The 22,145-nt window shown below is 39.6% G+C and overlaps 1 protein-coding gene across 4 annotated transcripts in view; it reads right to left on the bottom strand.

Moving 5' to 3' along the window:
- Window positions 1–2,926, bottom strand: part of clstn1 (calsyntenin 1) — a 41,738-nt gene extending 38,812 nt beyond the window's left edge. For 3 of the 4 annotated variants that reach the window (XM_044122830.1, XM_044122820.1, XM_044122838.1), the window contains exon 1: window positions 2,636–2,902. In XM_044122830.1, coding sequence (XP_043978765.1) covers window positions 2,636–2,717 — 82 coding nt within the window. In that variant the 5' untranslated portion in view covers window positions 2,718–2,902. Of the gene's footprint in view, window positions 1–2,635 lie in introns of all 4 variants that reach the window. The other variant, XM_044122811.1, reaches the window with a different exon arrangement.
- Between the last annotated feature and the right edge of the window lie 19,219 nt (window positions 2,927–22,145).

Below are 22,145 nucleotides of genomic sequence, written 5' to 3'. Positions count from 1 at the left end.
TCTCGCTGCCAGATGGCTGGTAATAAAAAAATAATAATTAAAAATAGATGGACAACAAGCCATGAGGCGGCGCACAAAATAGGCAGGTAACCTTTGGTTAATAAAAGATAAGCCCTCCACAGGTTTTCTTTCCTGATAAGAGCAGGGGAAGGCAGCAGGTGCACTTTGTACACACAAACTGGGATGCTGGCACGTTTTGCACAGCACTAAGTATTTGTCGGTGTTCTTGGCCTTTTGATGGATGACAAAGTTACTGCTGAGCATTTTCAGCTATTTCACATGGAAACTGGAAAAAAGAAAGAAAAAAAAGTTAAATAGGCATGGATAAAGCACTCCCTTAATGGCTACCTTTGAGTTTAGCCATTCAGTTTGGTATTTTCTTCAAAGTGTCGTCACGTTGTATTCATGAGTGTGTAATGAAAATAGACATTATTTTATTAATGTGTGAACCAACGACCTTTTCCCAACCTGACATTCACAGTCAGAAGAGCAGTGGAAGTGAAGGTGGATTTGTCATCTTCTGTCAGTAATAATCCCAAAATGATAAAAGTAGGACAAAAACACAAGTTTTAACATGGCTAGTTGCAGATGAAACACATTATTTGACTGTAAATTAATGCAAATGCACCTCACATTTCATAAGGTTCTGAATTTTATCTTTTAGATGTCGAGATAAGAAGTAAAATCTATAAATTCAAACATTATTCTCTGCTTTAGGTCATTTAACCAGACTACAAATGTTCAACTCCATTCCAGATTGTTCAGGAACTTGGTGATTCTATGAAAAGTATCATTAGCTTGAACAATGGATTTGCGGCTGAAGAAATTTGGCAGGATAACAAACAGGTTAATCACATAACAGCGAGAGTTTAATTTGCTGTCATAACCGGTTCAACCGCACAACACATTTCTCCAGCACAGAGTGAAATTGGGGTTAAATGCGACTGGAAATCAATCTGACAATTGGTTCCAAAGGTGCTTTGGAACACATGTAAAACATATCTACCATTGTTTCGCTGTGGTTGTCACAGGCAGTATGGTGGCCCTAATACAGCTGAAAAATAAAATCTTAAGATTTTTTTCGCACCAAATCTGAATTCAATCGATTGGTCTCCCTTTCTTGAAAATAAATGATAAGTGACAGAAAATATTATTTGTATTTAAATCTTCCCTGCTCGTAGTTGACCTGAATTCAAAGTCCAACTAAGTGCAAGATATGAAACTTGTAAAACAAGACGGTATTCCCCGGGCGGGCTGACATCACTCTGAATTATGGAAACCCAGGAAAGGGAGATCAAACAATATAATCAACACTGAATCACCGCTAATGATTCAATGTCTGCAAATTGCTCGAACATACGTGTATGTTTTTAAAAAAAAATAAATAAATAAAAGGAAGCTCCTTATGTCTCTTGTTTGAACGGCCTTCTTTTCAGGGATCATTTCCTCCAGTTCACACCCAATTTCCAAATTTGCACAATCAAGTTTTCCCACAATATTTTCAGCCCTAACAATGGGTAGCTGCCCAGGCTTGCTGATAACGTCCAGTGACTAACATACACACCTGCCTCTCACACACCCTGGATCAGGAAGCTCGCTCTGGAGATCCAGTGCATTGAGTTTAAGGATAAAAACAGTCTATAAATTCATGCAGTGGAGGTGGAGGGGGGGTTATCTCTGAGAAGGGAGGAACAGGGAGGGAAAGGAGGGAGGAGGACCTCCCTGCAGCAAATAAAGGCATGCTGCAAAAGAAGGGAGCAGCAGCACTTCGACTTTGTACAGTTTCTGCTCATAAGTAGGCGCAGGTCTTTCTGCTGGAGCCCCTCGGCTCATAAATATTTACATCCACAGACAAAAACAAGGACATGTGAATAAGATCTGCAGTGCGTGGCGGACCCAACAACAACACGCATCGCGATGGGACCACAACCCAATCATTTGGCCACACACTGGAAACACAAACATGTCATACTAAATGAATGCTGCAAATAAAATAAAAACTCTGTTTTATCTATCTATCTATCTATCTATCTATCTATCTATCTATCTATCTATCTATCTATCTATCTATATATATATATATATATATATATATATATATATATATATATACAAAAATTAAGCGGAGTACATGCAGTACCTGCAATAAGGGATTAATAATAATTTATAAACTCTGCAGAGAGGGTGAGGCTTGTTTTATTCTTCATTTTAAAAACAGAGAGAACGAAGCAACCCAAAAATAGAAATAGATTGAGATGACATAAAGGGGTCGTCTTGTACGTTTTATTTTATCTGATTAGATTTAAGATTAAATGTCACAAACTCATAATAATGAACGTTATTGGTGTTGGAGTTTGTGCTGGTCTATTATCATCGCGGGATGCACTTGCCACCGGCCACATTCATCCGCTGCGGCTCCACACTGGACCCACCATCCCTGAGCAGGTTAGTGGTCGGGCATCCGTCAGCCCGGCTATACCTCCGCAAGTTCACCTTCACGGCTCCAGAACGGAACCAGAAGGCTCCGGGGAGCCGCCAGCCTCCAGTCCCAAGCAGAAGCGAGCCTGTCAGAGGCTCACACAGACACAGACACACAGAGACGCAACGGGCTCAGAAAAATCCCAGCTTAGTTTACCTTTAGCTGCCTCCACCGCGCATATTAGTCCGAGGACCAGTCCGACTGCGGATGCAAATTGTTTATTCCCTCGGAACCGCATCCTGACTTTGAGTTCAGCCGCGGGGAAGTCAAACACAGCCTTTTTCGGTCCTCGTCAGTCAGGCTGTAGCGTTTATACTGAATAGAAAAAATAAAATCCAGGAGATGAGTGTCGGTTACCACGGTAGCTCTAAGATGGCCGTCGTCGCTACCGCCGCTCTGCTCTCTCTTCAATCACTGATTCTCTCGCAGTTTTCTGCCGGCTGCGTTCTCGGACTGTCGGAAATCACGCGGACGTGTCCGCACAAACTAGTCACCACAGTTTACATAATCGTTAGAGAGTGGCTATAGTTTAATTGAACATCAAAATGTTACACAAGTAAGTAGAGGAAATATGTAATATAAATAAAGACTTACAGTAATAAATAGTTTTCAAAATGTCTTTTCCTAGAAAATGGGTCTGAATTTTACGTAGTTTTACTGATTCCACAAAAACTGAAGCACATAACCAATGAAAATCATTGACTTTAAATGTAAAATTGAAAATTTGTTTAGAGTTTTTTGAGTAAAGAAAAGAAAATATACAATAAATTTCTCCAGTTGTTGCTTTTTTGTCACCTTCCAGTGTGTGGATCATCAAACAGTTTAATATTAATCATTTAAAAAACGAATTAAAAGCATTAGTCACAATATTGGCAATGACTCTTTAAGGTGACTGGAGGAATTTTGGCCTCAGCATAATTATCTCGAATCAGCCACAATGGATGATTTTTGAGTGTCAGTGGCCTTCATTTGGCTTTTTCTTATCCATTTTAACGTTGCCATCATTGACCTGCCGCAAAGTAGAAAACCTAGTTCCATGGTGTAAAATCAAAAACTTCAAATATAAAGAGAAAAATGCTGAGGTCCATTCCTGAAGAGTGAGGGTTGGCAACTGTATCAGTTATTAAACCAACAACATTTATTAAACTGTACATACAAACATATTTAATTTAACTACACTAATTGTTTTTCTGTGATCTGTAAGAAAGAAGAAATTCATGATGCAATGGTTTCTTTTTCCACAAAGACATTAACAAGATAAAAAATCAGAGACAGAAGAATGTAGCCTATGTAAGGGCTTAAAATTTTATCAGTGGATTACAGAAGGTAAATCTACAGATACAGTAAATGACTTCAAAACTGTTTAAAATGATAAATCACTAACTGGCTAAATAGATTAATTAATTCTTTCATTGGGCGTAACCAAGTTTCCCATACTGAGTTACTAAAGTGTGATAGCAGAGAAAACAGAAAGGTAAAATGTAACACAAGAGGAAGAAACAACTAGAAAATAAATTAAATGAGATGAGAACTGAATAACAAGATATAAAAAGACCAAAAAATCACCCCCCCAAAAAAATCAGCAAAGCTGACAACTTAAAGAAAAAACTGTCAAAGGTGACACATTTCCATATCAAACTGTAACAAGTGAAGTGGAAGTTTTATTCTGTTATAACTGTGTGAGGGATTTGTGAAAGGTCAGCATTTTGGGTGGTTATATGTCTAACAAATGTGAAATGAATTGATACATCCTTCCTGAGCTTTTATTATCAAACATCCACAGTAAAATGTGTGTTTCAGCTCAGTGGGATTGTTCTTATTTGTCTTTCAAACAACAGCATAAGGGCCTTGGATCTCATAAAAAATTTTTTTAACTAATTGTCTTATCCCTAAAACAATGTCATCTCATTATATCATGTCAACAGGAAATTTTAGTAAAGGGTCACACATTTTCACCTCAAGCTGTTTCAAGCCAGCTGACAATGCTTTAATGCGGGTTTTTTATTTCTCATGCAGTGATAATTATTTATTATTGTTTTAAACAAATGTAACAACCTAAAGGGAATCTGTTGAGGTCCCTGTAATGTTTACACAGTCGCTCTAACAGAAATTTCCATGGTCAAAAGAATGCAGGTTCCCGAGCATGTTTTCTTCCAGATGTTTACTGAAATGACTGAGAAAACTACCAGCTGTCATCTGTCTGTCTGACAGATTGTGTGATGATGCAACATTCAGTAAAACCTATGACGCAAAGGTGCAGATGAAGAAACTTCCTCTTGTCTGTTTGGATCAGAAAAGTTCTCTAGTCCTTTGTTATTAGCTGAAATCATGTTACTGATGCATAAACTCATGAATTATATTTAAATTGAAAATATTATAGCTTAAACGTGAATAAACTCAACTTTAATAAAGGTACTTCACTCACAACAATACTCCTCATGTGTTGTTTGTGTTTGACAGATTCTTTATTAATTAATGTTTTGCTCCATGCACTATTAGTTTCTCCTATGAGTCCACAATCATTCACATATGCTGAATGGACCTGGAATAACATTGACCATCATCCACTTATTTGTTTTAGATCTATCTATCTATCTATCTATCTATCTATCTATCTATCTATCTATATATATATATATATATATATATATATATATACAGAAAGGCAATTCCAGGACACAGTTTATATTTTTACCAAAGTTTGCCTGGGAAATTGAAAATATGTATCAAAGTGTCAACTTAAACTGACAATACTGAAACCCATGTTCAGTAAACTTTAAACATTAACTTGTGTTTCACAGACGATTCGCGATATAAGATTTGTTTATTCTTTTATCCTTACATTTTCATGGGTTTCGTCTGTTTCCCCAACTGCAGATCAAAAACAATCCACTTGTCTGATTTTGTCAGTTCTATTCACTTAAAGCTAAATAAACACGCAACCCAAATTCCGAGCTTGACATTCGAGCTTGAAGGCATCACAAGTCCGATGTTGGCCAGTGACGTCAGCGGTGTTATTGTGGGAGCATGCAGCCTCTTTAGCACAGACGGCTAAACTGAGACCAAGGGCCGGGGCCCAACGCCTCCTCCAATCCGATCCAGTGATTGTGATACTGACTGCATTAAAGCGCGTTCTGCAGTGGAGGAGGGTCAGGTAACAGCTGCATTTTAAATCTAGTCACTTTCTGTAATTTTGGATGTAACTGAAAGATATAAAGTGCAACTGTAATTTGGAGCTGAAGATGTCATTATGCACCTGCTTTGTCTGCAGGGAGCACAGTGAGAATCCCTGACATCTGGAAATGCTGACCTGTTACTTTGTGATCTTTTCTTAATAAACCATTAAGAAACAAATTTAGTATTCACCCAAACCACATCTGTCTGATATGAAAATGTGTTTAATGATCTGCAACATGTAAATGTGACAAAAAAAGCAGAAGCAACATCTATCTCTATTGTGGCATTTCATTTCCAGAATCCCTGTAGAGCCATACAGGAAAGATGGAAGCTGAAACTATAAAGGATACGTAAAAACAACAACAAATAAATAAAGAAATAAACGACTTGTCCTAAAGTGGAAGATAATTTCCAACAATCCTTCCCACTGTAACACAGCTACAACACATGCATACCAAAGTGAGAATAGCATCTTCCTGAATTGCAAATTGGGAGCTAGTTTCTAATCAACACCCTTCAAAACAGACAGCACCCCTAAGGAGAAGATGCCAAGTAATCACAGAGTTACTTCGGCACATACATTTCTAAATCTGCATCACACTGAGCAATGTTAGCGTACATTCCACTTATGCTTGAGTAGCTTTGTTTGAGGCTATCATACCTCAGAAAGCCACTTAAAAACAACATCATGAGGAAAGTCCTGTTGTGAATTTAAGCTAATTTATTTCGCGCATCCTTCATTTGTAACAGTGTAAAGCATCCCTTTGTTCATTTACCTCAACTGGAAAACAATAACAATTTGAAATAACATAGAGGTAACCTTTATAACCCTTGGAAGTGTCTAGAAGCGAATGTTCTCTCGCCACTGGCCTGACAGCTGCAATCATCACAAGTAAACAGCGGAGAATGACCACAATTAAGTGATGAGTCTATAAACAAGGAGAGTCTATTGACTTCAGAGCAGCAGCAGAATTGAAGAACAGTGCTTTATTTGTTCCCAGCTTGGCAACAAATGAAGTGATGGAGGGAAAGCGAACATTTCTTTCTCTCACAGATGTCTGGCACTCCAGGGAACAGATAGTGGCCATTGTCGTGCCTTTGGGGAACAATGCTGAGCAGTAAAAAGGCTTGGTGGAAAGGTGTGAGACATCAACGAATAATCACAACAGTGTTACTTCCTCCAGAACATCTCGCACACTTGGCTAATGGCCCCACTGTTTGGGATTGCCATGATTGCCGATGCATTCTCTCTGTACTGTGAAAAGATGTTTAAAGCCCTTATTTTTGTACAAATTGAATGCACGTTTTATCATTTAGACAAGGTAAATAGATTTTTTCTCCCCTTTTTTTTTTTTTTTTTTTACAGAAAATGTATTTTATCAAATGAAATCACATCTCATAAGTGTGAAAACACAATACCACTAACTTTACTGTATTAGATGACAGTTTCAAGTGGGTAAGAATATCTGCTAAAGCGCCATATACTTTAAATGTTTCATGCCAAAAGGAAACGAAATGTATCTTCCCCTCAGAAGAACTAAAACATGAAGTGTACTAAAGTCTGGAATATGACGTTAAGCATTTTGATTCACTTCGCTTTTATAGTTTATCTCAACAGAACATCTCTTCTCGCTTGCGCTTTTGAGTGTGTTTCCAGATGGGCATCAGGTTGCTCGGAGGAGTGTGTGTGTGTGTATGGGTTGCCACGAGTTTGATGTTATTGTTTTTAGGAGCTTGGCCCTTGAACCCCACAGAAGGTCACCTCTGACACGCTGTTGGGAGGGTTCACACTGCGGGTCAGGCTGGCGACATGCTCTCACCTCCTTGGCTTTATTGCCTCAGAGTATTTGGGGAGGGGGGGACTGTCATGGCTGTCACAATATGTCCAATCAGTCATCAGTGAAGGGCAGGTCCTCCTGGCTCCCTGGAGTCTCACATTATGAGCAGAGAAAATTAAACGCCTCGTCCACAGCAGCTGATGAAATTAGACAAGTTGGACTTCGTAACGTCGTCGGGATTGTTCAAATGTAAATTAGTGGGTGGGAGCAACTGCATATCTGTACACCAGTGTTTTCAATGTACCAAAGATAGCTTTATAGCAAAGAAGCTCTTTAACTTTTGAGGATATTCATAGCTTTACTACCCCAAATTTGAACTGGAGCGTTGCTAAACCACTATGCCACATAAATACTGATATTATTGCAAGTTGATTCTTCAATTTTGTACCCATTGTCACTTTGTATTTCCACTTTTTACCCATAAAGCCCATGTGCAAGTTGGTGTAGGTTTAGCTTTCTTAGTAGTTAAGTATTTTCATGAAGTATGTAGATAAAAAGTCAAAATAGTAGTATGATGAATGTGTAGTATTTTCTGAAAACGTTGGAAAACACCTTTTTCCAATTTATTCAGGTTCTGATGCTTTTACAGATCACTCGACTCACACACAAGTGATAATCACTCCTGATCAAACAGAAATATGACTAGACTAAATGGAAGGCTGTCAAATCGAAATGGTGAAGGAAAGTTTCTCCAGGAGGGTATGAATTTACTTCTAAAGCATCCCATGGAAAACAACTCTGTTACACACCAGAAAATGTCAAGTAATGAAGCCAGAGAATGATTCAAAAAATTCAAAAGGAATGAATACCAGCCAGTATTAAAGGGAGCTAAAATAATGTAAATCTGTTCAAAAACACCAATATGGCATTGTGCTAAGGCTTTCAAAGCATCACTAAATTCTTTATGCTTTAGTTCCAGACTGGCAGAATTTTTGTTAAAATGTGCATAAAAATAGATATTATGTGAAACTGTGGTAGCAACATGTTATGATGAGAATTAGCTTGATACATGCAAAGATGATAAAGGACTGGTTCTAAACCTAACGTGTAATCACTCAACAAACCTTTCAGTAAATTTGATCTCTATTATTTGGTGCAAGCTCATAATTAGCATGTGTTCACCCCCACAGTGGATGGATTTAATAACAGATGTAGAAACAAGACGCGCAGCCCACCCACCATAACAGACCCCCAGCTGAGACATGTCTGTGATTAAAATCTGTGATCCCGGTCTTTCTTGTGCAGGAAAACCTGATGTCCAGACAGGAGGAAGTCAGTAGTTTGCTCCTTCATTACCCTTAACTGAGGCTCATGGTAAGTGGGTCATATGGAAATGAAGGGATTTAAAACAAACAAACAAAAAAAACCACTTTAAATCACTTTTACCCACTCGCTTATCAATGTTTAGATTTACTTAGAGCAGAAATATTCCCCTCTTCCAGCCGCTGATTTGCTGAAATATGTTCTTGGGACAGGATATTGTGATTATTAAAGTTAATCACATGTATATCAGAGGGTCTCTAGTCAGACTGGTGATACCACAGCACTGGTTCCTTTTCCCTGTTTTCTTTCAAGCTGTTCATAATTAAGCTGTTACCCAGCTATTAACTGAAATTAGTGATAAGTACTTCATCGGGTCACTACCCCAGACAGAGAGCAACTAAACGCACACAGTCAGTCTGCTGTTTGTGTTTCAGAGGACTTTTATGCAGCTGAAGATAAAGTTTGCAGCTGAGCTCTGTAGAACCAACTCATCAGCACTGTGCAAGCTGCTCCCGATGCATCCGTTTGGTTAATTACCTTTATTCATTACAGATTTTGTTGAGCTTGTGCTTTTCCTCCTCACCCCACACACAAAAGTCAGAATCTTGTCCAAGTTAAAAGGCCAGTAATGCAATAAGTGATTATCCTGAATGGCTCACTGTGCTCTCTGTTGATTAAATTTATTTGATAAGTAGGAGGGCTTGGCTTCCCTGATGTGATGCAGACACCTCCAGGCCTTCCTGACCCCAGCCCTCCTTTTGGGGGATTCCCACTTATTTTCAGCCCGTCTGGGAATCACACTTAAATCATGGGTTGTCTTTGATTGGTAATTTTCCATAATGGGGCAATTATTGGTGCTATAATCAGGTACTAGCAGCCCAGTCATTTAATAGAAGTTCAGCTCTGATCTCCAATTCTATTTAAGAAGGTACAAACACACAGATCCTAGAAAGCCAAGCCTCATCCTCCAAGGATCGAACCAATGTCCATAACAAACTCAGAAACTGCACCCAGCTTTCAGTACATCTATTGTTTCCCCCTAACAGTTTGGGAAGGCTCTTGACTTACAGCCAGACCACACCCCATTAAAAATCTGAACAGTGAGCACTGAAGCTCATCTTTCAACTACGCCTACAATTGTCTACAAGGAACAGGTCACTATACCAGTAAGGATATGCTAGCAATTGGTCCTGCAGCACTAAACAATAAATATTCTTAGCCTACTAGTGAGTGCTTTTTTCATATTATGCTAGTTTAAGGCAGACAAAACTACCGGATCCTCATTGAATGCACGGCTAGTGGTTAAATTTACAAAAGAAAACCGGTCAGTAGTGATGTTACGTGATGAGCTGAGGCTTCGAGGCCTGTGTCGAGTAATGGAGGGGGCGTTTCCGTAAAGCGCGTATCGAGGCTTGCTTCATTTAGGGGAGGAGCCGAAAACGATGACGTCCGAAGCCTCGCTGCCCGGCTGTACCACGTGACTGCTTCGGGAAATGGCTCAGATTTTGTCGCATGTTTGACAGCTTTATAAACCCCACAGGCTCCATTCAAAATGTGGGTTGTTGTAGAAGTAGTTGCGGTCTGTTGAGAGAGTGGATAGAGTTTTGATAGTTTGGATAGCAGAGTTTGGATAGTGGTTATTTAGTTTGAGACAGGTAGGGAGAATATATATATATATATATATATATATATATATATATATATATATATATATATAGATATATATATATATATATATATATATATTATATATATATATATATATATATATATATACAAACACTACAACTTCCCCCACCCAATAGGGCAGTTTCACTAGGAAGTCATAGGAAAGCACGGGCCGCCGCACGTCGTCCACAACTCCTCGTCCTCTGAGAGAGATAGAGAGAGAGAGAGAGAGAGAGAGAGAGAGAGAGAGAGAGAGACAGAATACAGAGACAGAGAGACACAGATACAGAAAGAGGGAGAGAAAAAAGACAGAGGCAAAGAGAGAGAGAAAGACATATAGATCTAGAGATAGAGAGAAACAGAAAAATAAAAAATAGATATTTACAGAGAGAAAGAGATAGATATATACAGACAGAAAAATAGAGAGAAAGAGAGAAAAAACAGACAGAGAGATATAGAGATAGAGAGAAAAAAAAATATATATATATAGAGAGAGAGGGAGACAGAGAAAGGAAAAAAGAGAAAATCCTATCCTGTCCCACAGCTATCCTATTTTTAATTTTAATTCTAATATTAAGGATACGTGAGTTTTCACCATGATTTAACTTGAGTTACCTTGAACTCCAATACCATCATCAAACACATCATAAGCAGATTTGCTCTGGAATAAGCAAGGTATTGATCTAAATGAATTTTTCCCCCTTTATTTATTTATTTATTTATTTATTTTTCTGGGATTAATATTTAATGTTTTTAGACTTTATTATTTCAGGACTTATAATTGGGTTATTTATTTAATTTGAGCTTTTTACTAATAATCTCACTATTATAAATAGGATTGGTTAGTTAGTTTTGAAGTTCTTAATTTTTATATTAGGATTTTTAAGATAGCTGTGGGACAGGATAGGATTTTTTTGTATATATATTTCTCTCTATCTCTATTTCTATATATCTCTTTCTCTCTCTCTTTGTCTCTTTTTTTCTTCACCTTTTGTGAAGTCATTCCCAAGAGCCATAATAGACAAAAATTCAATGCATCACACGTGTTAAGATACAGCTGGTTGTGATTATACACCTGGCCAGTAGGTGGTTTCGTGTGCACATGAAGCCTCAAGAAATGAACCCTTTCTCGAACCAGTTGGCTCAAGTGGTTCAATGCCTCATGAGGCTTCATCTCACCATCACTACCGGTCAGCAGCAAAAACTGCCAGGATAAAAACCAGCGGTTAATGAAGAGTAGATTACTGAGAATCAAGGAAGAAGCCAGTGAGGAACAATACAGAAGGAAGAGTTTAAATACAGGAGAGGTGGCCGTGACTTAATCACAGGTGAGTGGGGACAGCTGGGAGAGAGCAGCTAGAGGAAATTAGGAAATGGAAAACAGGTGGGAAGGAGAGCAGAATGGCAGGCAAAGAGAGGACCAAAAAACATCAAAGCTCAGAGCTGAGAAAGGAAAGAAAGTAAAGACACAGGAACACCATAAATGAAAGGGGAAAAACTTGAAGCTAACAGGAACAATAAACAAAAAGAGACACTAGTTGAAAGTCTTCAAATAATGAGATTAATGAACTAAAAGAATGACAAAACTAAAATGGCAAGACCTAAGGAAATGAGCTATAAAGAAATACAAACTAAAAGTTCAAACACCTACAGATTAACTGTAGTACATAGTTCTAACTGCACAGTGGGACATTTAGTCAGCCCAGAAAAATCTATATTTGTAAATACACATCTGTGGACTGTTTTCTCAGTGAAAACGTCTCTTAAAGCTTTATTTCCAGCTCTCCTTGTCTCTCCCTGTGATCAGTTAGAGGCCAGTTTTGGTTTCCCATTTTCCAGGTATTCATCTGTGGTTTCTCGTGACCTTTTAATCATCGATTTTTTAAGTCCTCTGACATCCTCTCTCCTCTCAACCCTTCTTTTCTACCTCGTTTTTTTTTTTTTTTTTTAATTCAAACTGGTTTTCTCTCAGAACAAAATCCATCAGAGCAACACAAACATCCAGTGCTCACTCAGGCTCCCAGCTGTGCCCCCTCTCTCCCGCTCCTCTCCTGCCTCGTCTCCCGTTTTTAAAATGTGTGGCTGCGAGCTGCGATGTCAGCAGGGGGAGAATGAGAATGGTAATTCGTGCCCTACTCTCGCCTCTGCTCGAAGGTGAGTAAGCACACCTTTTTCTCCAATGAGACGGTTGGATTCGTCTGTGATCCTGCAGTGATGTCGGCCTCAAACTGTCTACAAATGGCTGCACCATTGGAGTGTTTAACTTGGAGTGAGATAAATCAGACATCTTACCATTGGTGCTACAAAGTAGAATACTTGTTTACATGTAAGGTCAATGAGTAATATTGCTAGAAAAGATAAAATATCTCATCCCCCCTAGAAGAGATGTAGGTCCTGTGTGGGTCTGACAGTCCTTGGAAAGCTCTAGAATTGTTAACACCCACAAGAGGTGTGTGGATGTATTTTCCATAGAGGTTACAGTGCAGCTCACTGGGACACTTTTCAAAATAGACCGTCACACTTCTCATTGTGACTCTATTACTGATTCCATGAGGACACTCACAAGCAGAGGACATGAAACCTCTCCCAACTCTAACTTTAAATGTTAAATTTTTATTAGAAGTTTATTTTTGAAACTCTTCACTGATTAAGAAAGAAAAAACCTTCTAAAGCTTGTTTTATTTTCAATATGTTAAAAAGAAATAATGACTGGCACTGACTTGTTTGCATTTTTGTGGAGGAAATATATTAAATTTTTATTTTTTAATTCAATAATATTTGAGAGAGAGTAAAGTCTCAACCAGAACTATGTCAAGACTTTGACTGAGCCACTCCAAAACCTTCATTTTATTAACGGACTTGCTGGTCTGCTTCAAGTAATGGTCTTGCTGCATGGCAAAAAAAAAAAAAAAAAATGTAGTACAGAGGTCACAAACTGACGGTCAGGTTATCCAGGTCATGAAACAGCACAGCAGCCACAGACCACCATGTCTGACTGTCGGCATGTTGTATCTTGATGTCGGCATCAAGATAGTTTTGGGTTATTTTTGGTCTATAGGGGTTTTCTCCTTTCTGTGGATGCTGTTTTTGTTATTATTGAATCACAAACACTAAGCATAATGGAGACAACTGAGGCCTGAGGTGCTTTAACTGTTAGAGCCATTCTCAAACTGAAAGATTTCAATGATTGTGTTTATTATCCGTAGCTGAATTTCTTTAGTTAAGAGCTTGATGTGTTACTGTTTGAGTTTTTAACCTTCATCTTGTTGACAGGTTGTTTTTAAAGAAAGTTTTTTATTCCAGGCATCAGGCAGTAACCAGGCCTGCGTGTTGCTTGTGAAATAAAGTTCAGCTTTCACTGAAAATCTATTTATTTGGAGTGATTCACCTAACAAGATGTCTTTTTTTTCTCTACAAAGAGCCAAATTGAGCTTTTTTTTCTTAGATATTTGAAATCGTCATTTGAGAAGCATTTTATTTTTACTCGGTTTCTCTATATCTGACATAAAATGTGTCTGATTTTCTGAAACATTGAAAGGCGACAAATCGTTAAGAGGGCAAATACTTTTTCACAGCACTTAACTTTTAACCTCTGACCCTCATGTGGGCCACGCTAAAATTAGGCCTTAAAAATGATGCTGCAGGACAGGAGGTGAAGCGTAACGTCTTCCCTTTGGCAGATTCATTTCATTACACAAACAAACCAAACCTCCATGCCTCCTAGTGATACATTTCAAAATGATATTTTTGTACGCTGAGCTGAATAAGTGGCTCCCGGCATGCTCCCGGCATGCTCCCGGCATTCCCCCGCCCCGCGTCGCCCTGCTGGTAAATCCGTCCGGAACATTTCAAGAATCTGTCTCAGAACAAGATAGTCCTGGGACAGCTGCCCTCTAATTTTGAGTACAGGGCAGGAGGATCCGGGCGTTTCAGTCAGCGCTGAGAAATTGGCTGAAATTAAAGTGGCAAAAAAAGAAAAAGAAAAAAAAAACAACTGAAAAATGCATTCTGCGACTGCAGGGCTTAATGGTTTCTGCGGCACAGTTTTATCAAGGGATGTGGAGGAGGTCAAGACCTCATCCCGAGGCGCAGAGTGAATGGTGAATGGACAGTCAGTTAATGATTCACCCAGGCTGTATCATCCACTGTTGCCGTAGCAACAGCACCTGCGTTCAGGTAAAAAAGCACGAGCCGGTGCCACCTTTCTGATCAGACAGTGGAAAAATGAGTACGGTACACTTCTCTCTGTGTGTGGCTGCTTATGCTTCTACCATTAGCTCACAAGATCAGCTCGCAAACAGCCTTCAGCCACCGATGTGTGGATGCAAAAACCTACTGCTGCTGCGTCAGCTGTCACTTACAGTGTCGCATGAAACCGAGTTGGATCGTTAGAGCGCATCGACGTCAGAACACTGGTGTACGGAAATGCCTTGGCCGTCTTGCTCCTCTGCTTTCTGTAAAGCTTTGGACTCAAGAAAACGGTATTCAAAATGGTTTTCTTTAGATTTATCAAAGTGTTACGTTGGACCCAAACTAACTTTTCGCTCATTTTCATACTGCATATTGGATTAGCGTATTGTGCTGCAAGAAGAAGATGGCGGTCATGTTTTTCAGCATGTCCTCTCTTTGGGAACCACACTGCCAGTTTTAGGCTGCTTTCTTTATGCCTCTCAAACTACTTCTTTGGAACTACTTCTAAGACAAAAAAACAACAAAAAAACATGCACATCCTAAATAGGTGGCAGGTGCTCAGCAATAATCGAGTTAAGAATATATTGAATGGAGAAAGAAGCGCACACTCATTCTTGCATTATTTCTTTGCCTTATTTTATTGCACCAATTGGTGACATGTTGAGAATTTCCTTTAGGCACACTCGAACCTCAGATCAAAAGTTTAAACTACCTAGAGAACGTCATTAATCTAAGGAAAACTAGTTCACGATATGAGAAGAAGCAACAAAACCCAGAGTATAAGAATAAAAACTATAACTTTGAAGGCCGTGTCCTGTGCACAGAAAGCTAAAACTGCAGTGGTTAACAAGAGGGATCATCAGTAACATTTGGTCAAAAATGATGGAGATGAACAACATTCCAATTCTGAAAAGGGGAGTGGCAGCATCATGTGGTGGAGGAAAGGTTGGCGCACCTCCCAAAGAAGAAGGCATCATGAGGAAAGAAAACTGTGAAAAAATTTTTCTTAAAAAAACTCTAAAGACATCAGGTCACGTGTCTCTTTATGGACTTTACATGAACACATGGTTATAACTATAACTGTCCCGCTCTGGGGTCAACATTGACTTCCTGCATAAGGAACAATCTTAAGAGAAAAACATTTAAACTACGTCACATTGACTCGTTTGTCAACAAAATACATTTTCCTGCAGATTGTCTGGTTTGGTGGTTCTAATCCAAAATTTCAGCAATTTTATGTTATTAAATAAAAATTTTATTAGACATTTTGAGGTTATTGTTAGTTAAATTTTTAGTAGTCTAGGTATGAGTCCCATTTTAAAGCTCTAACATTAGTCATTGTGAAATAAGCTATTTTGGGGGGCTTGGAAACATAACTGCATGCTGCATCAAACTTCTGTGCTGTGAAATGAAATGACTCATGGGCTGGTCCATTTGTTACCAAGAACTGCTTAGCAGAATCCTTCCACTTACAGGTGCATTCCTCACATTAAAGTGTTGAGTTCACTCTTTGAAAATTTACGTCTAAAAGTCAAGTTTTTATTTAAACCATAAACAAAAGACGCCCCAGATGCCGAGTTAGATATTTGGTAACATCCACGATTGCTTTCTCTTCAACCTGCTCCCAACAATGTCAGCTTTAATATTCTCCCCCCTGCAGCAGCGCCGCTTCCTCCGCCTGCCCAGACTCACTTTGTCAGAGCAGGCGGCCCGGCAGCCGACGGACAACTACAGCGGCCGGCGTGATGGATGTCTGCTCTGAGAGCTCCAGCTGAGAGCGCTGAGTCATTCAGCAGATTCCTGCCGATCAGCAGGACGCTCCGGCGCTCCAATTATTTATCTGAGATCAAATCCCCACCCCCCCAAAAAAAGAAGCCTACCTCCCAGTCAGACATAACGTGCTGTGTGGATCAGAGCTGCTGGTTTTTACAGTGCACAAACGTCAGAAGGAGTTAAACGGTTTCAATCAAGGGAAATGAGTCACACAAGCATAGTACGGTCTGTCTCTCTCTCTCTGTGACCGAGTTTGTGTTTTTGCAGACTCCATCATCTGCTGAGAGGAGAGCCGAGTAATAAATACAGCTTTGAACTTGAGAGCTCGGGGTCTGTTTCATTAATCAATGCTGGAGCTGCGGCTGCTGCTGCTGCTGGCTCTGCATCAGTCTTTTCCCTCCCCTGCCTCTCTGGCTTGGGGTGAAGTAGTGGATGGGTGGAGGTGTGTGTGCGTGTGTGTGTGTGTGTATGGGGGGGGCTAACATTACTTTTAGGTTCAGCTTTTTAGGATTCCTCCTTCAGGCTGTGGAACTAAAATAGAAACCTTTGGGGAGTTTCAGCTTTATTTCTGCTGAATCTGAAAGAAAAATGAAGCTCTTGGTGTCAACATTTACAGATAATAATAATAAAAGCAGGATAAAGTTTGATAAAAAAAAAAAAAAGTAAGTTGTGGATAATATATTTCTTCAGCAGGGCGTTATTTTTGTAATGGGATCTTTTCTAAACATTGTCTAAATTTATGTCGGTCCTGCAGCAACAGGACGCGCTCAGCCTTTTTTTAGTCACCATGTTACATACTTCAGGCCTGCTGGCATTCCCTCAATCTGGCTCTGAGACAGTGGCAAGAGTTGATATTTTAGGCTCAAGTGATTATGTTAGTGTCTCCCATCTGGAAATAATAATAATAATATTAAAAAAACTACAGATTTTTTCCCATTCTTTCATGACAAAATAATAATAATAAAAAAAAAACACTTGGAAACAAAATTTTTGTTCATTGTGTGAAGTCACTTTCTTTCCCCTCCTCGTGTGCATCTTTTGCAGAAACCTCCTCAAAGCTGCAGCCTGCATTATGAAATACGCCTCCCGTTGACGGAAGCAGAGGAGTGGGAATCCTGGAGGTGGATAGAGATCCTGAGAATATTTCGTGGAAATAAGCTGCTGTCAAAGCGAAATCACAGCCACAAAGAGCCGGAGCAGATGGCAGGAGCCTTCAGGCTGAGCTGTGCGTCATTACCCTCAGGTGGGCAACAGAGTGGAAACCGCAGATCTTCCTGTTACTGATGCCGTCTCTCGTGGTCGGAGTTTGACTTGGTAGAAAATGGGAGTTTGTGTGTGTGTGTGTGTGTGTGTGTGTGTCTACTGCACAAGTAATTGAACATATTGACCGACAGAAGCGTTTGTGTTGTAGGATTAGACTCATATTCGGACTAGGGGGTTAAACTTTTTCACGTTTTTTCATGTGACAGCAATAAATCTGATTTGGAAGACATACTTGTGAAGTACAAGGAAAAGGATGAAATTTCTATTATTTTCAAATAAAAACAAAAAAAAGTTTTTACAGAATGGAGTAGAATAGACATATCTTTTTGTCTGATAGTGGGGAACTCCAGGTGTCACGGGAGCAAGTAAAGCATGATTACTCACAATGAAGTAAAACAATATGAAAATAGGAACAAATTGTACAGTAAGGTCAAAGTGCATACAGAACAACATACTGTTTACAAGAAGTAGAAAAGGCTGTGAAAAACCGCAGGGACGTGACGTAAACATGCCTGCAGTGGTTCAGTCAGGACTTTATAAAAATATTTTTTGCCGCCGTTACTTCTGCAGGTCCTCTTGGTTTTGTCTCTATCAGGTTTTGCACATTTACAGACTGACACTTTCGCCCAGTCTTCTTTGCCAAATAGATCCAGGTCAGTCAGACTGGATGGAGACGAGTCTGTAAACAAGAGTCTCGTTTCGATTTATGTCTGGACTGTAACTGGTCCTTTTGCGTGTTTGGGGTTGTTCAAGCTTCAGTCTGAGGTATGTTGCAGATTTTAACAGAACTCCCTCCAGGATTACAGCTTTCTCCCACAGCTTGATGCGGCCACCACCATGCATCATAGTGGTGCTGGTGCAATCAGTGTTCTTCCCTCCACCTGTTTGCCGTGTCTCAACTGCAAATGGCTTCCTCTCATCATTGGCTTCCTTCTCACCACTTTTGTCTGATTCAGAAATCTGGGACACATTTTCTCACTTTTCCCAGAGTGAGGCCGACAGAGGGAACATCAGGATCCCGTTTTTAGCACAGCATGGCCCAGCCTCATGCAGAAATGTTTAGCTGTGATGCAACATTTCCGTCTTTCAAAACGATGAATTGAATCTTTTTTTTTAATTATTATTATTATTGCTTCTGCTTCCAAAAAAAAAAGTTTGCCAGACCCAATATAAAGTAATCGTTACTCCCTTAAATGTAAATCTATAAATTATGTCAACTTGAAGGTCTCCTTTTCGAAAGCATGTCAAATTTTAAAAATTCATGTTTTTACATGAACACGCTAGGTTTACTAATGAATTTGAATGAGAGAGCGACTGATCAAGGCTGATGAATAAAACGGGGCTCCATTTCCTCTGTGGTGAAAACTTTCGACCCTTTCGAGCTGCAGGAGCTGAGAGAGAATCTCGTCCATTAGTCATGAGGTTGAGAGTGCAGGCATGGCTTCGTGTAGGACGGGGAGGGATTCTGCAGCATCGTGCTACGCCACACTCGTCTTCTCTCGTCCTCCTCCTCGTCTCTGGATCCCTCCCGGCTCAGCTTTAATGTGTTGAGTCACAAAGTGAGAAGGAGGGACGCCTCCCTCCCTCCCCTCTCTCTCCTCCGGCCGCCGTGCTCGCGCTTTCAGCTCGCCACTCTCGCTTTTGAAGATGAAAGCTGCAGCCGATCAGATTATTTTCCAATGAAGTTGCATTGATCCTACTTAGGTTTATCAAGGTGGGTGTATTTTAGTCGGTGCTGCTGCAAGTTGAGATTTTCCTCCCTGGAGGAGTTTCTCCCACCCTCTAACCCCTTTCTTTTTTTCTTTTTTTTTTTTCTTACAAATGACCAGCCCAGGTGTACATAAAGAAATGAGAAAAGATTAGCTCTAGTGCTTCAGTTCTCACTCTAATATAATACATTTATGCTAAATATATCATCCTTTTGAAAATGAGAACTGGATCTCAAATGGGGTTTTTCTTGGTTAAATAAAGGAAAGGGAACAAAAACATAACTGTGGGTTTTGCTGATTAAACTTAATAATGAAAAACTGAGAAGACAAGTCCGATTTCCAACATCTTGTTCACTTTGCATGATTTTTAAGCAAATAAAATTGGGCTGCTGGCAAAAATGAATAAAAACAAAATCATTTTTTCCTTCTGCATCTTGATCATCTGAGGGCAGCTTCAGACTTTTGAATATTTTACAGGATTATCTTTATCCAGAATATCATGTGGGTCACGTCAAATACTTTAAACTGAATCTGCTGAGGCTTGTTAGCAAATAGACTTGAGCTCATGATGGGTTTGTTTGGATGCGTTCCAAGCTAGATACAACAAGAGGCTGAAAGTATGAAGAAAATGGACTCAAAGTGAGCCAAACATGCAGATTCCAGCCTGGATATTAAAGCGGACCGTTAGCTGTCAATGTTTATGCTTTATCCTCCAAATATGTAATGATAAATTATTATTCTCCAAGTCAGAGAGACCCAGTCAGCAAAAGGTAAAGCAGGCATTCAATGTGCTGTTTGTCAGCGTAGAAGGAACATCAGATTGCCCCGATGAAGGTTAGGCTGCAGTGACTCTAATCTTCACAACTGAAGATTAGAAACTAACTTTAGTCTCAAAAATTCAAAAAGTCCTGAAATAGGCAAATGCGAACAGGTCTACAAAAAAATGTTAACTTCAAAGAGAGACTGGGGAGACGACAGCAGCAAAACTGAGCTGAAAAGTAAATATGTAAATAAAGTACATATTTACTGTAAGTGAATGACTGAAATGAGGGAGAAGGGCTATAAAACAAATCATGACTGAGATGAGGAGTGAGAAGAAAGTAAGACCAGGAAAAAAGAAGTGAAACAAAAACAATCCAGTGGAAAATAAAGATAATCTTGTCAAACACAGACCTAAGAAAACAACTAAATGAACTACAACAGAGGAATTCGTCTTTTTCTTTTCTCCTTATCAAAGTATTTACTTGTCCATTTAATAAAGCCATAAATTAAAGAGGAGGAATAGCTCAATGTCCCACTTTGGTGGAGTTAATCTACTCCACTTTTTTTTGTTGTTCAATTTAGTTGTAACTCCCAAAAAAAATATATTAATAATAATAATATATATATATATATGGTGTCTCGTTACTGACCTTATACTGCTTAACAGTATGGAAAGCAAAGCTGCCTTCTGCTGCAGTGACGGCTGCACTGTCTGACTTTGTCACAAAGAAATCTGTGACTTTAGCCGAAGAGCTTTCGCCTCTGGCTGCTTTCGCGTGCTTTGCTGAATTCACGTCCACTTGCAGGTCGTTGGCACCTTTGTTTGCCACAGACACATTAGTGCCTACCTTACACGTCAAACACTCCGCCTCATAGGGATCACGACCTTGACGAAAGCACGGGAATCTTTTCTTTAATTTCTCCGTAAACGTACACTTTCGTTTAGGCATTTTTGCCGCAGAATCGGCGGACACACATGTGCTATCGCCTGTCACACTTAAAGTTTAACTAGTCTAGCGGCCGGTGTACAAGTCAACTCGGGTATCTTTACTTTTCCCACACACACTCGCACACATAATGCAACGTGATTGGATTTGAGGAGAAGGGCGAGACTAATTTGCCATTCAAAGAAACCTGGAATGGAGTGGTGGAACGGAGTGGCAATGTAATCACAATGCACTGTAAGGTATGTAATGTGTTTTGAGGCAGTTGACCAAAATCCCGGACGATTTTTAAATCCCCCCCGGACATTTAAAAATCGTCCGGGGGGACGATTTTTAAATGTCCCCCCGGACGATTGTTCGGGGGGACTGTTCACCCACTAATTGGGAACGTGAGCTGGGGTTAGACCGTCGTGAGACAGGTTAGTTTTACCCTACTGATGATGTGTTGTTGCAATAGTAATCCTGCTCAGTACGAGAGGAACTTTTAAGGACATGTCCTTAAAAGTAGGACATGTCCGGGAAAAAGAGGACGTCTGGTCACCCTATGCTGGCTAAAGCTGCCATGAAAGAAAACAAACAAAAGGAACCATTTTTATTGGGTATTAAATGCTCGGGCGAGAGGCGGGATACACTCTGAAGCTTTTGCATCAAAAACATATCCTGCAGATGAAATTAACCGACTAAAGTTGTGTTTGTTTTGACCCGTGTTTAAAAAACAAAGCAAAACAAAAAAACCCTGAAGCTACTGAAGTAAAGCGAGCCGGTGTTCTGTTTATCTGCTACACATAAATCCGTCCTACTTTGAGGTAATGCGCATGCGCACATCAATGGCGTCACTTACTGCACACTCAGCAGATTTCTTATAAATACATTCTACCTGTGGAAGTTTGGTTTCATGTGTTTTATTTAATCGAATATTACGGCAAGCTTTATTTAATTTATTTTATACCTGGCTTTTATGAAGCTACGTCATGTTTTTAATTTACATGACAGGCAGCTTATAAACATATTTAAGTGGCTTTAGTTTGCCGTCTGCAATGTCGTTACTGTTATAAACAAGTGATTGTTTGACGGTTAA

Source organism: Gambusia affinis, linkage group LG01 (assembly GCF_019740435.1).
Source record: "Gambusia affinis linkage group LG01, SWU_Gaff_1.0, whole genome shotgun sequence".
NCBI lineage: Eukaryota > Metazoa > Chordata > Actinopteri > Cyprinodontiformes > Poeciliidae > Gambusia > Gambusia affinis.
This window is presented reverse-complemented; position numbering and strand designations above follow the sequence as displayed.